General features: G+C 38.1%; 1 protein-coding gene across 2 annotated transcripts in view; it reads right to left on the bottom strand.

The window, feature by feature from the left end:
* The window catches only part of SEL1L (SEL1L adaptor subunit of ERAD E3 ubiquitin ligase), a 63,474-nt gene that overhangs the window by 34,259 nt on the left and 3,560 nt on the right, over positions 1 to 25,655 (bottom strand). Inside the window, exons 2-6 of one of the 2 annotated variants that reach the window (XM_049899775.1) lie at positions 22,294 to 22,331; positions 21,651 to 21,876; positions 5,363 to 5,530; positions 3,965 to 4,070; positions 2,971 to 3,133 (exon numbers count right to left, since the gene is read on the bottom strand). In XM_049899775.1, coding sequence (XP_049755732.1) covers positions 2,971 to 3,133; positions 3,965 to 4,070; positions 5,363 to 5,530; positions 21,651 to 21,876; positions 22,294 to 22,331 — 701 coding nt within the window. The remainder of the gene's footprint in view (positions 1 to 2,970; positions 3,134 to 3,964; positions 4,071 to 5,362; positions 5,531 to 21,650; positions 21,877 to 22,293; positions 22,332 to 25,655) is intronic. The other variant, XM_049899777.1, reaches the window with a different exon arrangement.

Here is a 25,655-nt window from a genome sequence, read left to right on the forward strand (position 1 = left end):
TTCTGCATCCCACTTTGAAATGTGGCGTCTGGGGTCTTAAATGCTAACAAGCGGCCATCTAAGATGCATCAATTGGTCTCAATCCACCTGGAGCAAAGGAGAATGAAGAACACCAAGGTCACACGATAACTATGAGCCGAAGAGACAGAAGGGGCTACATAAACCAGAGACTTATATCATCCTGAGACCAGAAGAACTAGTTGGTGCCCGGCCACAACTGATGACTGCCCTGACAGGGAGCACAACAGAGAACCCCTGAGGGAGCAAGAGATCAGTAGAATGCAGACCCCAAATTCTCATAAAAAGACCAGACTTAATGGTCTGACTGAGACTAGAGGAATCCCGGCGGTTATGGTCCCCAAACCTTCTGTTGGCCCAGGACAGGAACCATTCCCAAAGACAACTCATCAGACATGGAAGGGAGTGGACAGGGGGTAGGAGAGAGATGCTGATGAAGAGTGAGCTATTTGTATCAGGTGGACACTTGAGACTGTGTTGGCATCTCCTGTCTGGAGGAGGGATGGGAGGATAGAGAGAGTTGGAAGCTGGCAAAATTGTCACGAAAGGAGAGACTGGAAGGGCTGACTCATTCGGGGGAGAGCAAGTGGGAGTATGGAGTAAGGTGTATATAAACTTATATGTGACAGTCTGACTTGATTCGTAAACGTTTACTTGAAGCTCAATAAAAGTTAAAAAAAAAAACAAAACAAACACAAAAACGCTGCTCTGTGGGAGAAAGCTGTGGCAGTCTGCTTCCATAAAAATTTAGAGCCTTGGAAACCCTATGGAGTCACTATGAGTTGGAATTGACTTCAGGGCAGTGTGTTTGCATTGGTTTTGGCAGGGACTGCTATTGCTCATAAAATATCTATAGCTTCTCTACATTTTCCAGGATCCCATGTGTCTGGGATGTTGGCAGAGGTGATACCAAAAAAAAAAAAAAAAAAAAAGCCAAAACCAAATCCACTGCTGTTGAGTCGATTCCAACCTACAGCAATCCTATAGGACAGTGCAGAATTGTCCCGTAGAGTTTCCAAGGCGTGGCAGGTGGATTCAAACTGCTGATCTTTTGGTTAGCAGCCTAGCTCTTAACCACTGTCCTACCAGGGCTCCAACAAGAGGTGATAGAAGTCATTTTTAGGCCTTGGCCTTAAAAAACATCCCAGAGAATTCTTTGGCCCTCTCTTCTCGTTTCATGATGGTTTGAAGCCCATGTTCAAGTTGGGGTAGCTACATGACAGAAGCAGCCCACGACCGTAAGTTACCACTGGGAAGAAAGCAATGCAGGCAGGAGAGCTGCACTGAACCTAGCACGCAGTGTTAAGCCACTGTGACTTGTCTGTTGCATCAGCTAGAATTAATTCCCATGGAGAGAGTGCTTTGCAGTGCACCAAGTGCCATAGCACTGTAAGGGTCTATTACTCGGAGGAAACATGCTCACAAAGTGAAAAGCATTCTTCAGGGCAGAATGCTTCTGAAAATAATGAATATATGTATAAATTTTATATAAACTGGTTTATGCAAAGAGGAGAAAAAAAGCCTCAAGAACAAATGGGAGCAATTAAGATATAATCTGTTTATAAACCAAAACCCAGAATATACAGAGTTGTAGACTGATTAGCTATTCAGTCTTACAGAAAACAATGGTTAAGATTACTGCTATTATTTAGTGTTACTGTTTAAATAGACTTCCTCTAACTATGGTGAGACTTTTTTTTTTTTTATCTTTAAGCAAATTCCACAGCTTGAATAAATTAAATAAATTTGGTGTCCTCCTAAATCCAGGTGTCACTCTTAGCATCACTAAGGGCGAATCAACCAGATACTACGTATTGACTGATGTGATGCAATGTGAAATACAGAACATCCTATAATGTTCGTCTAGCCAGAAATATTTTACATGAATTCATTAGCCTTTAGCTGTGACATCCAGTTTACAGGAACCACAGGTGATGGAAAAGCAAACTACATGACACTGTGAAGAAGCAAACAAATTGAGGTAGGACATTCTACAGAAAAACTGGCCCTATCTCTAACAAGTTAGTGTCATAGAAAAAAAAGGGGGGATTATGCTACTAGAAATGGAGCCCTGGTGGCAACGTGGTTAAGGGTTCGGCTGCTAACCAGCTGCTCCTTGGAAACCCTCTGGGGCAGTTCTATTCTGTCCTACAGGGTCGCTATGAGTTGGAATCAACTCGATGGCAACAGGTAAGGTAATGCTAGAAATAATCTAATATAAGGTGTAGCTCTGGACTGGATATTATTTGGACAAGAGAGCTGGAAAGAAAATTTTGGGTTCGATTAGGGAAATATGATTATGACATGGATATTGTATGATGTAATAACTGGAATAAAAAAAGTGAAAGCTGTTGACTGAAAAGAGCAAGTTATGGAACAGTACACAGTGGAATCTTATTTTAATAAAAATTCATATGTATACTCACACAGAGAAAGGTCTAGAAGGGTATGCATGTACTAACATTAACAACTGTGATGTCTGCGTGGTGGAAATCTGATGTTTACTTTCTTAGTTTTGTTAGTTTGGAGTTCTACTTTTCTACAGCATACATGCACTGCTTTTGTAATGACAGATCTTTTTTTTTTTTTAAAAAAAGACACTGAGATTAATAAGAGCTGGAACATTTGAATTGTGGTAAAAATGCAACGGTGAGTAATTTCCAGATAAAAGATAATTATCATCATTCCGTTCTCTACAGATCTAACTTGGAAAACTATTAACGTAGTTGTGGGAAAATGCAACTGCAAAAATGTTTTATTGACCATCAATATTCTTTGACTAAACTGAAAGGCTGTCCGAGAAGATTGGCAAGAGGCTCTGCCACAAAATTAATATTTAAAGATATTTCACCTTCCAGTCTTACGTGCTAAAAGAAGTCAGGACACAAAGAGTGAGCAGCTGTGAAAACAAACAAGTGTTGTGTGCAGAGTGTCATTTGAAAGTACACTTACAGTCTGTCCCTTGGGAGAGCCTTCCTCGGTCAGTTTCTCAAACATCGCCTTAGCTGCCTGGATATTCTGTGTCAGGAAGTCACCAAACAAAAGAGCATATGACACTCTCTCCAGGGCCTTGGTATGGTTCATGCTTGCTGCTTTTTGAAGATACCGATACGCTCTTCAAATGTAAGTAATTTAAAAAAAAAAAAAGGAATGTTTTGGAACTGGCATTATATTTTTTTTAAAGATCTACTAACATGTAGCATAAATCATTTTCTTGTGTTATAGAATTGTTCTGATATCTTAATTCTACTAAGCGACTTTATTCATACACGTAGAAAACATCTTGGCTACTTTGTTTTTACATTCTCTCTGTTATCCTGGTATCTTGCAATAGTCTGGTAACATAAATAGTAATTCTAAAAACCTCTATTAAAAATTAACTAAATTTTCAATTGGAGAATTATAGTAATATGATGGTGTCCAATAAACAATCCAACATGGTAACTGCAGTAATTTTCTTTTCAAATCTTTCCACAGTCAATATAAAAAATCATCTGAAATCAATCGAAAATAAAATCTTAGAAAAGACAGTCACTTGTTTTACGTTCTTTCCAAGTGCAAATTACTAAATTCCAGTCTTTGCCTGGAAGAAAACTACAAAACAAAAGCAAAACACCCTACAACGATATTTTGTTTATCTTATTTAATTTTGAGTTTTGAACAGTATATATATTCTTGGTTCTTAGAAACTATTACAATTTTAGTCAATTATTTCCATTTTGCTGATTGTTCATTTTTGAGATCAGTATTTATAATCATTTTGTCCCAACAAGCTAAGATCAGCTATAAGCAATGCCACTAAACTCCGTACGTCATATTAAGTTTTCTTGTAATGTAACTTAAATCCTTGGGTGTCTTGAGCAGTACACTTTGAAAAAAAAGTTAAATACTTAGCAATTTATCTCAATAATGGCCTAACAAGAATGAACTTGGCAGTGCTACCTACTCTCTTTTCTGGCTCTTCTTATTGCTTCCATTCAGGATTTTCATCCCAGTCTGGTACATCATTTCTGCTTCCTGCATTTGCCGGCGTTTAGCAGCCTCTTCTTCAGCTAAAAGTAAAATGCCCATGCATTTAAACAGATTTTAATCCCACAACCAATTATTTATCAAACATCAATATTTATTCTTTCTTTTGGGTAGTCAGACTATATTACTGATCTTTCACCATTTCCAAATCTGACTTCAAAGACACATGGTTTAAGTGTGGCTGTTACCTAAGACTTCCTTTTATTAAATAAATAAATCTTACCGAAGTCACTTTCTTTTAGAGAAAGCAATACCCAGCTGCTTTTGAAGGACACGTTTCTGCTAGTAATTCTAAAACCTTTCATTACTGCTCAGCTAAAATCAGGACACTAGAGAACAGTAGTCATATTGTATTTCTTTAAAAGGAGAAAGTATTTATGATTACTTACATGATAAAAATTAGCAAAAAATTGATTTTTTAAATTAAATACAGATACTGATTTAATGTTAAATTTCACTAAATTTTTTTTTTCTATTCAAGGATACAACACTGAAAATCACAGAAGTGTTATGTATATTTTTCAAAAATTATTTTGCTATAATGTAGCATTTTTAGAAAGTCTAGAACTCATCAAGACACTTTTGAGTATTTCATTTTTGGTCCAACAGGAACAGAATTGAATTCTTACAATATAAAGACAAAGCTCTGATGTATTATCCTACAGTACCCAGTCACACCGGTCTATATCCAAAGATGGACTATTTTTGATATTTTCTTCTAGGAATGTCCAAATAGTCTATCATATCAGAGCCATTATTTTCAAAATGCTATTTGGTATCAAAGGGGGTATATTTAAGATTTCTTTTGCTATTTTATATTGAGAAAGTTCTTCCTGAAAACATAGTATGCTTGTAAAGGTCAGCCCCTTTTATCTGACATAACGCTTAAGTCAATTCAATATACTATACCTGCTAAATGTTACTATACTATAGCACATTTCACACAAAATATTTTAAAAAGATACTATTTATTTTTCCTCCAATCACTACTGACTTTCACCATAATGATCTGTGCCATTTATTGCTAAAAAAATGTTTTACATTAATTAGTTTAGCTGTCTGCCTGAAGGGTTTATGCGACTACACATTCACACCAACTAAAAACCATCTCAAATAGGACCTGAGTATGATAAGCTGCCCCAGTGCATGGCCTGGAAGTAAGCACATTGTATACTTCCCGCTCCTAAGTCTGTTCTGTAAGTCTATAACCACGTCATCAACATTGACCAGTTCTGACCAAAGTGGGAGAGGATGGCTAGAGAAAGGCCTAGACAAAAAACAATGTGGGTATACCTCCCTACCGAGTAATACTTACTTTCACAAAAGCCCCACTTTTCATCTGTCTTGTAATCATAGGTTGTAGCACACCATAGTCTGCCATCTTCCCTTCCATCTGATGTACATTCATCATATTCCTTATCCAGAAAGAGAAAGGGGAAGTGGCAGGGCTCTCCATGTGCTGTGCCTTCAAGGGCAGTCAAAACTGGACAGAGAAGAAACAAGAAAAATCTAGACATGAACAGCACCTAGTATTCATAGACGTAACACTGTCAATTTTAGCTGTTACCATTTGAAGATGCAGATCCATAATATGTGATTTATAACGGGAACATAAAGGGCCTAGCACCAACTCTGATTAGGAACAACTTGAGGTCGAGTTACTTAGTGAGTATGCCTAGTTGACTACCCTATATTGATGTCTAGCTTAGAATTTCTGATGGTCTTGAGATACAACAGTAGGGACGTTAAGAGTCTACTGTAAAACTGACCAACAAGCGAGCAAAAAATAAGGCAAAATGCAAATGAATCAATTTCACCACTCAAAACATCTCCCCTTATTTCTATCTGGATGCTGTATGTCAATTTCTTCAGTAATGTAAAGTTGTATAGGGAAAACGCTCCCCTAAAAAAGGTAAAGTTAATCACTCACATACTCCTCTGTGATCCCATAACATTTTACTAGAGTACTTCTTATATGCACTGAGGTTATTTCTTACCATACTCTAGTTTCCACTAGACTTTGAGCATGTTAAGAGTAAAGACCGTATCTCTAAGTTCTTTCCATGTATCTCCTAAGTGCTGGGAATTATGCCAAGTGCTAGAGATAAGGTGGCACAAAGGTTTCTGCTACTCAGAACTTGCTGCCTAGCAGAGAGACATTAAAACAAAAGTACAATGGATGTTATGGACAGGAAAGTCTTCCCTGCCAGGAACTGCGGTTTAAATGGAACCTCAAAGATATGCAGGAGTAGGCGGTAGAAGAAAGGTTAAGGTGTGGGGTTGGCAGAAGCGTCGCAGACAGCGGAAACAGTGTGTGTTAAGAAACAGCTGAAAGAGAGCATGGCATGTTACAAAAAATAAAAAGAGCTCACTTACGTAGTGTGAGTGGCAAAGCGGGCAAGAGAAGTGGAGAAACATGCAGAAGCCTTACTGGGAAGGTCCTTACAAGTCTTGTTAAGGAGTCTGAACATCTTTCTGAGAACAAGGGGAACTTGCTGAAGAGTTTTAAGTAGCAGTGACATGCTCATACTTATATTTTATGCAGAGAGTACAGAATGGAATGGAAGGAAGCAATGCTGGATGAAAGTTGATGAGTTTAAAGGCTGTGGCAATAGTCTAATTGAGAGGTAACGGCAGCCTGAAGAGGGCAATGGGGATGAAAGAAGTGAATGTATTAAGTGACACTAAGATGGCAGATATGATACCATTTAATGACTGACTAGATATGCAGGTGAGAGGGCAGAGAAGTCAAGGAAGATTCCAGGTGTTAAGCGCAAGGAAATGCCAGATGGTTGCCCTTAAAGACATAGATAACATTAAAGGAGTAGGTTGAGTGGGGCGAAGTGGGTCAAAAGAGACAAATTAAGCTTTGTCTACATTCAAGGTGGCTATAAAATAAAACAAATGAAGAAAAAAAAAAAAAAAACAGTGTAGACATCTCTCTAGTTGTAGCCAAAGAGAAAGTTCTCCAGTGTATAGACATCACTTGAAGCCGAGGGTATGCATAAGAATGCTGAGTGAGAGTGTATAAGAGAAGACCAGAGTCAGGACTGAGCCTAATATGTGCTAGGTACGAGTACACGTCAACTTGGACTGGTTGCTTTTACAGGGAAAATTCAGCTAGGCAGCAGAGCCTAGTGACTAAGAATGTAGGTTCTGGAGTCAGAACACCTGATTCAAACCTACCACTCATTAGCTGTGCACTTTGAGGCAGTTATTTAATCTCTTTCCTTATCTATAAAATTGTTTGTAGATAAATTCTTCATCTACAAATGGGGATGTAAAGGCCTCACCATGTTACTTATTAAGGTAGTAAGAATTCAAGAGGTGACACCTGCTATTATTATCAGCACCTCTGCTCTGAAAAGCTAACAAGTATCTCTTCTTTCTGTTCAGTGTAAAAAAGGAAATCCTAAGATACTAATTAAAAAAGTATGTGTAATAAGTTATGAAAGACAAAATGAATTTCAAACCGTTTACTACCAGGTAAATGTCACTCATCATCCTAGTAACTACTGATTCAAGGCAAGTAACTTTTCAACTTTGATCTGTCCACATTTTTAAGAAACCATTTTCAATGGAAAGTATAAGCAAAGTATCCTTCAGCAACAACCTCAGAGAGGTCATTCTGGCTACAGAATTTGAAAAGGGCACCAACATGTACTGCTACTAGATCCAAATTGCTTCAAAAGAAGCTTCCGTAAACCCGCAGTCTATAAACTTGAATTTCAACTGAAATTACATATAATGGTTTATAAGGCTATTCCATTTTTTTCTATAATAGAAATCCTTGCTTTAAAAACAGTTTAAACATAGTAATTCTAGTTTGCCAAAACCTGTACTTTCTAAGTGCTTCAAATATACAATATAATTCTCTTTCATGTGATGGTAATATACAGCAAAAGAAACTACAAAGAACCAAATGGCTTTCTTGGAGGGAAAAAAAGGTTTTAACCTACTGATGATTCACCATTAACATAAGCACGAAGAACCCCCAGGATGCACCTGCTTCATCAATTTAGTTAAAACTGAAACTTGTCAAAAAATGTGTTTATTAGCAAATTATTAGAAAGAAAATTTATATCTCTGAGCTATCTTCTCCAAACAAAAATCAAAACAGGGAAACTGTTACTACCCTTTTAAACTTAGTTTAAAGTCTTCCAAAAGTTACAGAGACTTCTAGTTTCAAGTCAATTATCTCGAGCAGAAATTTTTCACAATAGTGTTAGTTTCAGTTAATTTCCTTTTCATGGAGAAACTGTGAAAGAATTTCAAAACCATCTATCATTTTAAAAGCGTCCACAAAACAAATACCAAAAAAACAGTAATCACTGCTCTGGCATAATGAAGCTGACTCATTATGCAATTTAAGTTAAGGACAGCCAGTAATCAAATCTGACACTTAAAATGAAAGAGGAAAAATGCATCATTAAATCGATGCACCTTCATGTAAAAATTTACATTTTATAGAAAAGGAATCATGTTTTGGTCCTACAATAATAACACAGTATTACAATCTATATATGCGGACCTCAAGAGTAAGATATTTATGGTACATGAGAACTTGTAATAATAAACAGACTGGTTTATATTTAAACTAGTAAAAATCTGCTCTTGCAAAGTCAATTAAAATCATTCAAGAAAGCTAGAAATGGTGGTGGTGAAGGGGGAGGACCCTGAAAATATTCAGGGCTGGCTAGAGTATGAGCAATGAGGCACTTTCATATTGTCAGGCATAAGTATAACCTCTTAAAAAGGGTATTTAATAATATCTACTAGAATTAAAAATTTTTAAAAAGGTGTATACCCTTAGATGCAGTTTTTCCACTAGAATGTTTACAGAAATGCTCTCACAAGGACACAAAGATATGTGCAAGAGAATATTTGTGCTGTATTATAATTTTAAAAACATAAAACCAAAAAGAACTAAAAAACCTATCATTAGAAGATTGGCTAAATCAATTACAGTGCAGCCATTAAATGGAAACCTGGGCATCAACACAGATGGAATTAATCCGCACCAGAACATAGAGTAAGGGGCCCTGGTGGCAAAGTGGTTAAGCGCTTGGCCGTGAACCAGAAGGTCAGAAGTTTGAACCTACCAGCCTCTCTGTGGGAGAATGATGTGGCAGTCTGTTCCCTGTAAAGATTACAGCTTTGGAAGCTCTATGGGGCAGTTCTATTCTGTCATAAAGGGTCTCTCTGAGTCAGAATTGCATTGACGGCATACAACAATCACAACAAAACATAGCATAGACAGAGAAGAGGGCCAAAGGCTGTCTTGGGGCAAGCACATGTTTCAAGATCAGGTTGATACCAAGGAACCAGCAGCCAAGCATCTCCAGGAAAAGTGATCAACTGTACCAAGTACTGGTGAGGGGTCAGTAAGATGAGGACTAAGAGCTGACTAGTATTTGGCATTTGAGTGTGACTGGTGATCTTGAGAAGACCAGATATAGTGGCATGGAGGGGAGTGGAGCTTTAGTGGAGTTGCATGGGAGAAGGGGAAGAGTGGAGGTGACATCCGGGAATAGCGACAACTCTCTCAAAGAGTTTTGCTATAAGGGACTAGAGAAATGGAGAAGAGGCTGGAGGGGAATTTGGGGCCAGAAGATTTGTTTTTAACATATAAACTATTACAGCATGTTTACAGAAATAATCTGAGAGAGAGCAACAGAGAAAGAAAGTGCGAGTGTGTGCTAAGTAAATGTGGCTTGAATGTTGTTCTAGGTACTGAATTAAATGTCCTGGGAATACCAACATATCTTTTCCTTATTTTTAATTGTACAATCAAACCAAAACAAACAAGCAAAAAAAAGTTAACTTCTTGATTTTTATAAAGGCAAGCGATATCATTTTGCAAATTTCTTATTTTAAGAGCTTTTACAAGTAGCCCTGATGGTGCAATAGCTAAGCGCTTGGCTGCTAAACGAAAGGTCGACCCACCAGTGGCTTTGCAGGAGAAAAGACCTGGTGATTTGCTTCCGTAAAGAGTTCAGCCTAGGAAACCCTATGCGGTAGTTCTATTCTGTCCCATAGGGTCACTCTGAGTCAGAACTGACTCGACAGCACACACCACCACCACCAAAGACAAGAGCTTTTACAGTGCCACGAAAGACTAACATTGTATTTGTAAGTTTAGACAGGTGTCCTGTTCACAAGAAAATTAAATATTTAATCATGCTGCCTGTCTGAAGCAATTCTGTGCTTCCAAACACATAGCAGAAAGTAGTTTCTAGTCAGGCATATTTTTAAAATATAGTTGAGATGATTGTTTAATGTTAAAAAGCCATAACCTCAAGACAACTATCATAGTGCTCATCAATCTTAGCAAACATCAAGATAAAAATTCAATCATCACACACACACAAAAAATCCACAAAACACTAAGAATAAAGCACCAACACAGATGATTTAAAGTAAACCATGTTTGAGATAAAGTAAACAGTGTAGGCCAAATAAAGAGGTATTTAATATTGGCTGAGAAACAGTCTATAGTAACCTCTTGGGGAAAATACCAATGTTCCATGATGTGCTACAAAGAGATTGATTTCATCAAAGCTTTGGGAACTGCTAACCAGAATTGAGAAACTACATATGCTAATAAGCAAACAAATAAATACTATATTAAGGAAGGCATTGCTTCACGAATTAAAATGTATTTTTCAAAGAAAAATGAGATGTGGTCATACAGAGAATGAACAAAAGATCAGAGTTCATACAAAGCTCAGCTTTCTCTGTGAGAAATAACTATTTTCCAATAGAAACAGAAGCAAGTACTGACCCATGCGCCCAGAACAAAGTGACAGGCTTCATAAGAATCAGGTGACAGGCACTGTCAAAAACCATACAGAGTAAAACTTGCTCAGAAAAAGTGCTATTTAGGAACAGTGAGTTTCTTTAAATAATGGCTTTGAAGATACCACATTTTCGCAAATAACGTGTCCACAAAAGTAACGGGGAAATGGTGAAACTAAGTCAACAGTTCTGGCATAGCGTGCCCATGCATACAGCACGCATATAAGCCCCAGTCAAGAAGTCACGGATCAAGTTTGGTAGTCCCCGTGTTCTTGAAAAATAAACAATTGAAACTGTTTCTATTGACTGAGGTTGATAACACATACCTTTAGTGAAGTTTCCATGTGATCAGAAATAGAAACTGAAGTCAGCAACATGTACAAAAAAAAAAAATGCCATAGTGCGCTTATGAAAGTAATGCGTGGAGGGAAGGTTGTGAGGTTGGCAAAACCTTGTAATACATGCATCATTTGCTTAAAAATACGGTAGTTATTTGAGTTTCAAAAGCCTTGGTGGGGGTGAGGTAAGAAAGACTCTAAGAAAGGTGTTTGTTCACAAGAATAGTCTCCTAGAAGTTTTCTTGCACAGATAATTTCTTGTAAAACTAAACCAAATAAAAGCCTTTTCATTCAAGTTAGAATCTGTTAGACAATTGACTATGTTTCCCTAGCCTCCTACCTTCTGTTTACTCTGATTAAGGGTTGTTCGTTTCCTGCCGCTCCCACACAAACAACAGTGAAATAGAAATGCCATCTAACTACTCAACCAACTTGCTCCCTTCAGACCCCAATTTTAAGCATGATTTAATAAGTTTAAACTCAGTTCTTTTTGTGCCATTTGAAATATATCAAGATACTTGGCTATTCTATTTCATTTTTCTTCTTTTTATTTTTTAGTACAGTAAGGACAATGTGTTTGTTGCAGAATAAAAAATCCACATGATAGGAAAGTATACAAAGTTAAAGAAAAAAAAAATCACAGTCATCTTTACCTACCATTTCGAACTCTCCTTTTCTCCAGAGGTATTGACTGTTACCAGAAAAGATCTGGACCACTTCCTTTTCATTTGCAAACATGTGAAACAACATGGTTTTATTTTCCAAATGGGAGAATGTACTAAGTGAGTTATCTTACAACTTGACATTTCCATTTAACACATCACTGACATGTCTCTACGTGGCAGACAGTACAGGTTCACTCACTATCGCCAATCCCTTCCTCACCTTCTCTGAGCTAGGGATAAAACCAAAACCAAACCAGTTGCTGAAGACTCCATTCCGACTCGTAGCGACCCTATAGGACAGAGTAGAACTGCTGCACAGGGTTTCCATGGAGCAGCTGGTGGATTCAAACTGCAGACCTTTTGGTTAGCAGCCGAGCTCTTAACCACTGCGCCATCAGGGCTCTGAGCTAGGGATGGCCAGGTGATAATTTTGGCAGAGTTCTACTCATGACTCCTGCCCTCCTGATACAAGGACCACTCCTTCCTCAAGATCCAGGGCTTGAAGGTGCTGCCATCACCAAGTGTGACCTTGTGGAGCAAACACGAGGACGAAACCAATCTACTAAGGAGGCTGAACAAGAAAGAAACAAAGAGCTAGAGCTGCTGAAGGCACACACTCAGAACTGCCTAGCAGTTCTGGTTATGTAAGCTACGTAAGCCTCTATTTCTGCCACTGCTTGATATATTTTCTGTTATTTGCAACAAAACATGTTCCTTTTAAGATGGCTGTGACTAGTCTATAAATGGCCATTTAGTTATTCATTTTTAACAGATGTTTATTGAGATGGTATGCAGAAAACAGGTAACATAGCAGGCCTGTATGTCATCCTTTGAAAGGTCTGCTTACAAGGCTGGGCCTTGGCTGGCATCTGGTAATTTAACATTTTGGGAGGGCTCCCGGTACCCTAAATGATGAGTGACTCATGGTCCTTCAACTGTAAAATATGGTTTATGCTGAACACCTGCTTTTTTTCTGTGAGTCTGCAATTTTGGTATGTGCTAGGCAGAGGGTGATTACATGGCCAGCTCCCAGAAAAGACTCCTGGGCACTGGTTCTCTTACAAGCTTCTCTACTAGACAGTATTTTATACGTGTTGCCATAACTTGTTGCTGGGGAAATTAAGCGTGTCCTGTGTGACTCCCCTGGGAAAAAATCCTTGGAAGCTTTTTTCAGGACTTTGTCTCATGAGCCTTTTCCCTTTGCTGATTTTGTGTTGTATCCTTTTGCTGAAACAAATCATAGGTGTGAGTATGACTATATGAAATAAATCAGTAAGGAGTATGACTATATCCTCCTTAGTGACTTATTGAACCTTGGGGTAGCCTTAGGGTCCTCCGCTATAGCTGGCACCAGAAGTGGGATTTTCCATAATGATCCTGACTCACTGAAATCTGGTGAAGCATTGCTTGGGAAAAGGAAAAATGAAGGGGTGGCTATGGAGTCATCCGTGGTATCAAAGAGCAGCCTCCCTGCTGTTGTGAGAGGTAAAAGTTACGCCTGGATTTTGAAAAGCAAAAATCTAACTCCAGGAGGGTTGGCCGCTTTTGGCTATACTGCTAAAGGAAGGCGAAAAGTGTGCAGCCCAGGTGATGCCTTTGGTTTTTGTTCTCTCCTCGTTTTAGGAAGAGAAAAAGGGCCCAAAATTACCAAAGGTAAGCTTTGGGTGAGCTGAAATGTTTAAAGTTTGCATTGCTCTCTCTTCAAAGTGGGGGAAAGGGGAATGTTAATCAGCTCCCACGGCTGATGCCACATTTTAGATACACCCGAAAGGAAAAAAGGAATGGGGACACTCCAGCCATTTATTCAGCCTGGCTGCTGCTGCCTCCCTATCCCCTGTATCCCTGGCATTCCAGGTGGATCTTCCCCAGCAGCTGTAATGCTAACACTGGAAATGCGAATACACTGCTAGGGGTTTGAGTAAATCTGCAATGAGAAAAAGGGGGGGAAGGTTCGTATTTTGTGGCTAATGCATCTGGATGTATGTAAAAATCCATAAAAATGCTAATGTTTGTAATTCTGTAAGTGCTCGAGGCACCATCCCGATTAGGGAAAGTTACAGATAAGAAAGTGTCCTAGTGGGACACAACTTCCTTGCTTCTTGCCACCAGTGGGTTGGCTGGAATTTAAGCTCCTGATTTAGTTCTAGAAACAGAAAAGTCTCTATAATTGATGGTTTTTGTTATGAAAGATATAGGTTTTTGCTTATTGGTGCCTCTGGAAAAGGGAGAAAACATGAAAAGTGGCAACCTCCAACTGGAGACACACTTTTAGTGTTTTAAAAACCAGCTGTTAGTTTGCTAATGCATTCTTGTGCAATCAGATGTCTGACCCTTAGAGGCTGATGATTTTCCAGCCTAATATACATAGGTTTGAGCAGATCAATCTGGCCCTGAAGGCTGACAAGATTAAATCACAAAAACCAAGGCCCTTGCCTTTCAGTTGATTCCGACTCATAGCGACCCTACAGGACAGGGTAGAACTGCCCCATAGGGTTTGCAACACTGTAAATCATTACAGAAGCAGGCTGCCACATCTTTCTCCCACAGAGAAGCTAGTGGGCTCCAAGGGCTGATTTTTCAGTTAGCAGCCGAGCACTTGACCACTGCGCCACCAGTGTTCCTCAGTAAGACTAAAAGGGCTTAGGAAAGCATTTGTCACTTGGACTATCTGACCCTGCAGTGTCTCTGAATTCACAGATCCTAACTGCCTGAACTGGAGTCTAAGCTAAAACCCGAGACTGACTGCTATGGGCTTGCAGCCTCAGCACGAACAGCGCTGAACCGAAAGCTGGCACAGGCCCAATAAATAGAACTCAGACTCTGAGGCTGTTGTAGATTCAGGACACCATGCTGTGGGGCCCCGCACTGTGAGACTGCCTGGGTCACACGCAAACTCTAATTGGCCCACCTGAAACTGAGCTGCTGATCTGCTACACAGCTGTTATACAGTGACCGATTGCTTTCTTAATTTGTGATTACTGCCCAAAGCTGCAAGTTACAGAAGGGAACATCACGGGCACTGTGACTCCTCCACTCACTCCTGACCAACTGATGGGACTCAACCCCCTTGGGGGGATGTGCCACTGCTATTAGTACTTTTCACCTTTCCAGCTTAGCTGCAGGTTGCAACAATGGACAGATAACCTGACTCCACTTCCCTACCTTTCTTTTGATACACATACTTGGGCACAATCTAATTATTCCCTCAGAAAGGGAAACATCCTTTCTAGGCTGCTCACTTTAGAAATGATCAGGGCCAAAATGTGTGGGAGATTATGTAAACCCATTTTGGAAATTTTTGAAAATTATCTTTCTGGGTAAGTTCTATAAAAATGTATTTTTTTTTCTGTGAAAATGCTTTTGCCCTTCTTGTATACAATTTTTCCAGATGAAAGGTCTGATGGGAGTAGGGAATGACTAAAAAAAAAAAAAATGTGAAGTTATGATTGCCGAATGAAAAGTGATCTACCAACCGAGGAAGGGAAAACTCAAATCCCTGCACTTTTCATGCAGGGCACCTCCAGGCGCTATTCATCCTTGTGAGGTGGATGAACGGGTGTCATGGACAAGTGGACTGTTTGTAACTGACTGCCTTAGACAGTCTCTCTGAAACCAAAAATTGAACGCAGTTATCTGGTCAGGACTGTGAGCCCTAGGGCAGGAGGCCTCATGGTGGGAGGCCACACTGTACTGCCTGAGTAATGTATGTCCTGCTTGGCTGCCCCAACAACCATAAAACTGTTTCCAGGGGGCCACATATACTCTTTGGGTTTGTACTTCACATGTGTACAGTGACTATTGCAACACTGCCTTAGCCCTGGAAGGCTTTCAGGTCAGTTTCAACTTACTGGGCAGAGCTGTGCAGTGCCTGCATTGATGCTTCAGGCCAGACAGAAAAAAACGGTTAATACAGAAACTTGAGGAGGAAGCCACCTAGGTACCTAAGACAGGACTTTATGATTAATGTCATCTGTTTTAACTGGTTAAGTCTAGGAGCCCAGAAAGGCATAACTGATATCAATACTGCAGGTTTGTGTGGGGTCCAAAGGATAATTTTGCTGTAAAGATACCTTTGCCAAGGGCCAAGAGGGTGGACTGTGTGGAAATGAGTCAACATAGCAGGCCTGGCTGTTATCCTTTGAAAGGCTGCTTATAAGGTTGGCTGGTGTCTGATAAGGATTCTACCACCCTAATTGATAAGAGTGGCTCACTGTATCCACAGTTTGTGCAAACAATATGATTTACGCTGAACACCTACTTTCTTTCTGGTAGTGTGCAATTATGTGACCAAAACAAAAAAAGTCTAAACTCATTGCCACTGAGTCAATTCTGACTCATGGTGATGTCATATGTGCAGAGTAGAACTGTGCTCCATCGGGTTTTGAAGGCTATGACCTTTTGGAACCAGATCGTCAGGTCTTTCCTCCGAGACTCTCTGGGTGAGTCTGAACCACCAACTGCCAACCTTTCTCTTAGTAATTGAGTGCTTAAATATTTCTGCCACACGGCCTCCAAGAAAATCCCTGGGTACTGAGTCTCTAACAAGCTTCCTTGTTAGACATTTCACATGTGTTGTCATCATTTGTTCCTAAGGGGATTAAGCATGTCCTGTGTGACAACTGGGCCCTGGTGGCGCAGTGGTTAAGAGCTCAGCTGCTAATCAAGAGGTCGGCAGTTTGAATCCACCAGTTGCTCCTTGGAAACTCTATGGGGCAGTTCTACTCTGTCCTATGGGGTCACTATGAGTCAGAATCAACTTGACAGCAAAAGGTTTGGTTTTATGTGACTACTGGAAGGACTCCTGGAAGCTTATACCTCGTTTCTTCTGGACTTCACCCCAGGTATCTTTTCCCTTTGCCCACTGTGCTCTGTATCCTTTTGCTGTAATACATCACGACTGTGAATATGACTATATGCTCAGCCCTGTGCATCCTTATTATGAATCACTGCACCTGGGTGGTTTGAGGACCCTAGACACAGATGGGAATAAACCTGAAATGTTCAAGAAACTATAAGAGGGCAAGTGTGGCTGGAGTCATGTGAGTGAAGGCGAGTGGCAGGAGATGAAGTCAGAGAGGTAGGAAAGGCCTGATCATACAAGGCCTTGTTAGTAAAGATAAAAAAAAAATTTTTTTTTCTTCTTTTTTTTTTAGGAGTCTGGATATTATTCTGAATGACAGGAAGCCACTGAGGCTTCTGAACAGGAAAGAGCATCAGTCTAGCCGCTGGGTAGAGAACTGACATGAGGCGGAAGGAGTGAAAGCAGGCAGACCAGATAGGAGCTCTTATGTACAGGGGAGTCTTCAACTACCCCTGATAGGCAGATTGGGGTGAGGCGGTAAGGAGGGCACTCCAAGCAGTGGGGATAACTTGTACAGAGGCCCAGAAGCATAAACTTCATGGTGTATCTGAAGAACTGTGAAGAGTTTAGCACTGATGAAAGAAGGTGCTTGGGGGAGAGCTGCAGAGATGAAGTTACAGAAGCCAGTCGGCACACCAGACACAGAGGCTTTGTGAGACGTGCTGAAGAGTGTGCACTTAACTCACAGGCAAATAAAAAGTTAACAAAGGGCTATAAATATGGGAGTTATAGAATAAATTTTGGTTTTAGGAAGATCAGTTAGTCTGGAAGTGACATGAACGAGAAGGTAAAAACGGGAACAAGTCTAGAAGTAATTGCCAGATAACTCCAGTTCTAATGTAGTTGGGACTGCACATATACAAAGCCATGAGTATGTCATTTATGTTATATACTACATATGTGTAAGTATATATGCTTTTTCATGTTTTAGGAATAAATTAAAAACAAATCAAAATCAAAAGTAAAAACAAATTAATCACTGAAAAACTAAAGCAAATTGAAACAAAAGTCAAATGTGTACAGTTATTGGTATAACCACAAGAACTATTCAAGTGATTTAAAACATCATGTTGTAATTATAAATCCCTAATAAGATATACCCTTACAACAAAAAGAATCATAAAAAAATACTAAACTGAATTCAGTGGTACTGTTGTTAGTGCTGAGGCTGACATGGTTACTTTCAAATTATATATATATATTTTTTATATATCAGGATAAGGCAATATAAGATTAATATAATTAAGTACCAAGGCGTTCAGCATTAGTAAAAGGAAACACAAAACATAGAGGAAAAGAAGCAAAAGCCCTGGTGGGATGGAAAGGAATAGCAGTTGACCTGCAATCCGTTCTCTCCTTTTACAGAGAGAGAGAGATGACCTGACCAAATCCCCTTATAAACATGCTAATGAGAGACATATTGGCAAACACATTGAAGATATTTAGTAGCGGTAGAGTCCCTACACATGGAATGCTTCAGCAGGATGTACCTGGTCTGTCTAGACTGCATACTGTACATAAACCTGTTATGTGTGGATTTATGGGAGATGGCAACCTAGAAAATATCACATAAGCCATGCAATTATCAGGAATCCCTGCATGGTGCAAATGGTTAAGCACATGGCTAATAACTGAAAGGTTGGTGGTTCAAATCCACTCAGAGGGCCTCAGAAGGAAGGTCTGCCAATTTACTTCCAAAAGATCACAGACATTGAAAACCCTATGGAGCATAATTGAACAGTTCTACTCTGAAACACGAGCCACCATGAGTTGGAATCAACTTGACGGCAACTGGTTTGGTTTCGCTTTTGAAATGCAATTATCGTGATACTTCATGATCAAAAACGCTCCCTTTTGTAGAAGTGACACTCCATATGCATCCCTTACAGGGCTCCTATGTTAAAATCTGGATCAGAGAAGTTCTGGGAGTTCTGGACTTCTCCATGTTCTGCCTGTGTCTCATGACAAACTGTATCTTTACAATTATTAGCAAAGTTTGATATGGGGTAAAATTCTTGTTAGTCCAGTTTGCCGATCCAACCCTTTCTGTTATCTCACCTGTAATATTTAATTTGAATTGGAGGTATCAGTATGAGTTGATGATGTAGTTCTTAGCTGTGTCCACCAAAAAGCCCTAGAAGTGATGGCAACTCAGTAGCAACACAAATCCCTGGAAACTAGCTAGTAATATGTAAATACAATTTCCCACTAATCGGAACCTGGAGCCCTTGGAGAAATGGCCAGGTTAGGAAATGTATAAGATGAGTTTAGGACATCTTGTCCTGCCTGAAAGAAAGGATGTTATTAAAGACTACCAAGGTCTGGTCAAAAAGACAAAAGAATGAACCTGAAAGAATACGTAATGACCAAAGGTAGGATAATCGGAACATCAAAATTTTGATGCATAAATACATAAAAATCCAAGGGTTTATAATGATGCTAAAAAACAAAGACAAAACAAAAATATACTCATTAGTTTCTATTTGAAGGTTGCTAGGGTACGGATTCATTATTTTGAAAAATGTTTCAAGGAAAAGACTTAAGCATTTATCTTGGCTTTCCTGTATGGGCTATATTTCAGGTAACCAAACAGTTGAAGAAAGAAAGTTCTTCTTTATAGAGGAATCCCAGGTAACAAATGCAAGAGGAATGAGATAATTAGGAAGTCACTCCTTTGCAGCTCCCAATGAAATAATGGATCCAGAAAACAAACATCAATTATCGCCAAAACCTCTCTGTGAAAGGTTGGTGAGGAAATTTATAATGGCAGACTCAGGCTGACACCACGTGAACTCGCTGATCAATCATAACACTGAAGTGGGAAAGACATTATCTGCCGCCCAGTGTAATGCAACAGGAAGTACAGAACACCACTATGAAATGTTCTCAACAATCCTCAAAACCAAGTCTATAAAAGCATCTAGCTTATAGCCTTCCAGTTTCTAGAATGTATGGCAGATAAACATGTTAAATAACATCATGAGGGTACAATCAGTAAGATCCCTAATGTGGGAAAGTGTATACTGCATAAAGGATACTATTCCTTTAAGAAACAGAATGACACGTAAAAACAAGGGCGAGAGCCCTGTTACAGATTAAGAAAAACGTAAGATCTTAGTTTGGATCCTGATTCAAACAAACCAATTGTGAAAAGACATTTTTGAAATAATTGGGAAAACTGGGTGAAGTCTGGGTATTAGGTGGTAAATAACTGCTACTTTTTTGAGTGTCACAATGGTATTGCAGTGTTGCTGGGGAAAAAAAAAAATCCTTACTTTTTACAGATACATACATAGGCAAAGTAATGCCTGGAATTTGCTTTAAAATACTCCAGGAAAGGAAAAAGAAGAGTAAGTGTGTGTGGGGTGGTAAAGACGAAATCAGAACAGATGGTGATGGATGTTAAGGTAGGGTTATGGATGGCTACAGGGGTCATTATGCACTCCACTTTTGTATATATGGAAATTTCCTTACTAAAAAATAAAAAAGAATGAATTAAAATATAATATTTGGCTAACATTGTAAAATGGTGATACACACTTAGCTGAGATACAGGGAAATGGGTAGTTTCAAAGGAGGTAAACAGAATAACTTTTTCTGAAGAACGATTTAGCAATATGTATCAAATGTCTTTAAAAATTTTATACTCAATCCAGCAAATTTACTTTCAGGAGCTAATCCTAAAAAAATATCTACAAATGTGCACAAAGATACATCTAAAACAATCTCTCAAAATAATATTGTAAATCTATAAGTTATGGTGCATTTATGTAGAATTTTTGATAGCTGTTAATCATCACACTGTAAAAGAATACTAAACCACATAGAAAAATGTTAACTGTAAACTGCTAAGTGAAAACAAAACCCATTACTGTTGAGTTGATTCTGACTCACAGCCACTCTATAGGACAGAGTAGAACTGCTCCATATGGTTTCCAAGGAGCAGCTGGTGGATGCGAACTGCTGACTTCTTGGTTAGCAGCTGAGCTCTTAACCACTGTGCCACTAGGGGTCCTAAGTGAAAAAGGGGGCAATAAAACAATATATGCATTTTGGCCCAATTTAGTTTTCTTAAAAACTATTTAAGTATCTAGAAAAAAGTCTGAGAGCTCAGTAGGATGCTAATAGCTGTTATTTTCAATGTATGGGATTAAGGTACTTCAAAGTTTTCTCGTTTTTCTATTTTTGAGTATGGTATATTTATAATAAAAAAAAATATTTTTAAAAGTTTGAATCTGGACCAATTCCTGAGTGTGGCTAATAATGGAATGACAAGTGGGCATGGTGGTGATCTGGTGATCTTTGAAATAATAAACTAAATGACAGAAAGGTGGTGGGACAGGGCAAAGTGGGCATGTTAGTGGTTAATATAAAAAAGGATAGGTCTTTAGCACAATCCACTGTGAGAAAGAGTAAATCACAATTTCAAAGTAGAGGGTGTCAAAGAAGTGAAAGTTAGAAGAGGATTAAAGTTTATGTAAGTTTCAACTGGAGGAATAAACACCTAAATCAAATTACCTAGGATGACTGAAAAGGACACTGCAGTAGAAATCCTACCATAATTCAAAGCAGCACATTACATTAGACAATTCTTCCTATCTAAATTTCTATTTTGTTTACCACCCTGACTTTATTTTAAATTTCTTAAGAGAGAAATTTATTTACATACTAAAAAGAAAAGTTATGATATTACTATGATACACACGCATTTTTGTCTATATGAATTCAGTTTATATAATTCAGGTCATAAAAAGTGAATCTGTTAAGTGAATAATTTTGATATATTAAAATCTAGAAAATCCGGTAAAACTGCACTTTCCATATATTATATGTGGTTAATAATCAGTAAAACTAGCCTTCTTCATGCTTTCTGCACTAGCTTTAAAATTCCAGTTGTCTTTTTCCTAAATCAGGCAAAGGCAAAGAAAATGTCCAGACTACCTGGTTTCCGTACTTTCTTTGGTTCTTCATAGTCCTTGCTTTCTGGAGATTCTAGAAAGCTCATTTCTTCTGTGACAATTTCCCCCTCTTGACCCTTGAGGCTGTCCTCCTCTTCTTGAATAGGGACTTCCAATTCTGTTTCTTCCGAATCAAGAAATATCTGACCAGCGACTACCTTGCCTGCTGTGGTGTGGTCCTTTACCGACTCATCTGATGGCAAAGAAGTCTGAGAATATAGAGTATTTTTAGATATTAACAGTACCAAGATTCATTAGGCAGGAAAAATGTTAACTGCCTGAAGGCTCTTTAACACACACACGCACACACACAAATATATTGCACATTCAAATTGAAATTAAACCTAATAGCTAATACCCTTAAGGGAAATACTATTTCTCTTTCAGTATTTTTCAGGTTCTAAAATTATAATAATATGTGAACATTAGAGATAAATTTTTCTTTCATAGCTCAGAAATTTTTTCCCTCTAAGAAGAGCTACAACAGATAGTGATATCACCTTTCTTTTTCTTTTCCTTTAATACCAATTAGTTACTCAAATGATGGAGATTTCACATCTAAGACACATAACTGATGTTTTTAAATTGGGCAGAAAATACTGGCCACTGCAAATTTTAGTATATACCTTGGAATCTAAGGATTCATCCTGGCTGTCTTCTTCATCTGTAAAGAAATTTTAAGACAATTTAGTCATTTTTTTTTTTTGATGGGAAATTACAGCTATCATTTTAAAAGAAAATATAATTGGAGACTGAATAAAAAAAACCTAGACTTACGTAAAAATTGTTGTATTCAACGACTGTTCAGAAAAGATTAAGTGAAAGAGGTGCGGGGGTGGGGGGATTAAATTTTTCTTTCTCCGGGAAAAATAGCTTCATTTGTTACACAGACTACCCCCTACCACCACCACAAAAAACAGGCACTTCAGGTTCCACCAATTCTCCTATATACATTTAGTCTATCACTGAGAATGAGTTACTGAGCTCATAAAAATAAGTCTCTGATTTTGGGGTTCAGGCTTCCACCTAGTCCATTCTTCTGCTCAAGATCTGGAGCTATGTTAGCCTATTTTAGTGGTCAGCATTTTACTATTCACTAAGACTACTAAAGATGAAAACTAAGAGTTATTCTCACAGCAGAGTTGCCGGATAAAGATATTTAGGATTTTTGTTCTACTTCACCGAAGAGATAACCAGATGCAGGTAAAAAACAGCACCATACTATCATGAATTGAGTCACATGAAGTCTATGTATTGAGAAATCAATCGTAAAAAGGAAAAAAAAAAAAAAAAGAGAGAGAGAGAGAAAGAATCAACTAGTTGTATCTTTTTTCCAAATTCAAACAGGTTGCTTTGGTTTTTGTCCAACTACACTAGTTTTCCTTCTATTATTCTGTGTTTTCCTGCTACTTCTATTCTGGTCGCTTGTTATTCTTTTTTCCTATTCTTACATAAACACATTCGACAACTCCATGTCCATGCCCAAATGTTTGATCTCTGTATTCTTTGCCAGTTTAAAAAAAAAGAAAAAACAAACTGACAGATGATCTCCAAGTTTCCTTCTTGCACTTAAAAGTTACCCGATTCTATCCAGAAGTGAGTTTTGGTATTCCCTCCTCCATAAACTGTATCAGAAGTTAACCAGTAGGCAAAATGCTATAAGATCATGTGTTTTTTACCAGAAAATTTGGTATTACAGTTGCCATTTATTTTTGCTTCATATGGTTATATCCTAAATATTATTCATAACATGTACCTTTTGCTAAAATATAACCAAATCATGTTTTGGAGTCGGTATTATCAAAGAACCTAGCTAACTTTAAGAAGTGCAACCGTTTCTCTTGAATATCTAAGAAAACCAGTCTATGAGTCTACAAGTGAGGTTTGCCACATACGGAGGTGTTAATTCAAAGAAAATCTAAATTACAGCTACTGTTCACATTCACTACTTTTAGATTACCTTCAAAGGATGTTTTATTTTGGGCAGATGGGGAAGTGCGTGGCATGTATTAGTCCCATAGGCCCATGACATTTAAACAATAATGTCAATTACCAATTATCCTTCACACTTATTGCTTCGTAAGTATTCTAAGTTCTAATACATGTTTCATATCAAAGCAGATTAAGAAAAAAATTCTAGTCTCGGCAAATCTTTGGATAAAGAAAAAATCCTTCATCTCTATTATATATCAAGGTTGTACATGTGGATGTATTTAATTAATCACAGATATTAACTATTTAAATCTATTAAAAGCAGAAATTAAAAGTACAGGTATATATGATTATGTCCCAAAATACTGACTCTTTGGGTGGAAATCTGAAATCACTAATACTATTATCATAAAATTTAATACCTCATAACAACAGGTTACATAGGTAGTGAACAGGTAAATACAGATACCTATAAATAAATCTAAAAACATTTAAGTTTGAGACACTACAAGTTGTTAGACATTCCAGTAGCAAAATGTGTGTCTGAACTCTAAGAGACATGGGAACTTGTGACATCAGGGTTATTTCACATGAATTGCATCATGCTTTTCTCTCTTTCACTCCTTTTTCTTCACAAACTAGGAATATATACTAAGATTACTGGTAAATAAGATAATTCTTTCTCATGTACTAAACCAGGAAAGCCTATTCCAGATGGTATTCTTACACTATAAGCTATTTTTCCCTTTCAAACTGATATACTCATGTACATAACACTTTCAAAGGAGTTGCTTATAACTTAGAACATCTGATACTGCAATAATCAGTTCAGGATTAAAGACACTAAAGTTCTGCACAAATAAAAAACAAATGGTAATGCTTTTATCAGAACATAGATATCAAACAAGAAAAATGAAAAAGGATTAATGAAGAGCTAAGGATTTTACTCAACACTCTTACATCCAAAATGCAACAGTTTAGGTTACTTTATTAACTGTACATCTCCCTATGAATAAGATCAGTTTTCATTTTTCTTATACCAGCTAACAAAGCTGTGCAGAACCAGGGATATTTGTTTAGGGAAAAGTGATTATTAAAAACTCATTTCCCCACTTGTCATGTAAATCAAATGGACGGATACACCGTCAAAAACAAAGTCTAAAGTTTATTGGAAAAAGACCAGACGTCCTGTCTTCTGCTTTCTGTCCAGATCCTAGGACAACCAAAAAACCAAACCCACTGCCGTCGAGTCAATTCTGGCTCACCGCGACCCTACAGGACAGAGTAGCAGCTGGTGGATGCGAACTGCCGATCTTTTGGTTCACAGCTCAGTTCTTGACCACTGCGCCACCAGGGCTCCAAGTCTAGGATACTCCTGATTTTTAATTACCCCAAATCTCAGGCTTGGAGAACTAGGTTCGAGACCTGGTTTCATTACGTATTCATTCTGACACACATAATCCGATATTATAAGCTTGCTCAGTCTCCGTTTTCCCAATCTGTCAAAAGGAACAATGCCATCTGTCCTACTGACTCACAGTAATATTTGAAGAAACAAATAAAACAATGAAATTAAACATCCTCTGCAATCTGAAAGCTACCCTATAAATTGACGGTATTAATATAACTTAATTATAATAGTTTATCTAATTAAAGACTCTGTAACTAACACTGAGTGGCACCAAGGGAAAAAAAAAAAAAAAGGCATTTGCCTCTCCCTGCCAAAAATACAAATATTGCTAGGCAAAACAAAATTACAGCAGTTTTCCCTATCCATCTTGAGAAAAAGAAAAACATCTGTTTAATCTTTAATTCATTTACAGAAAAAACATTTCTAATCAAAGTATCACATTTTTACATGCCTCTGAAACAAGAGAGTCAATAATCAGCAACTAACGAGTGAAGGGGTCAAGATTCCATTTGTTGGCTGACCATATTCTACCTGGTAATAAAGGCGACTTGCCCAGGGTAACCACTAACATTCAAACTTTAAGGCAACACAAGCTTATCACTGAAAACTTGATTTTTATATAGGAACAAATCTTTAAATCTGAAC

Source organism: Elephas maximus, chromosome 10, assembly GCF_024166365.1.
Source record: "Elephas maximus indicus isolate mEleMax1 chromosome 10, mEleMax1 primary haplotype, whole genome shotgun sequence".
Lineage (NCBI taxonomy): Eukaryota > Metazoa > Chordata > Mammalia > Proboscidea > Elephantidae > Elephas > Elephas maximus.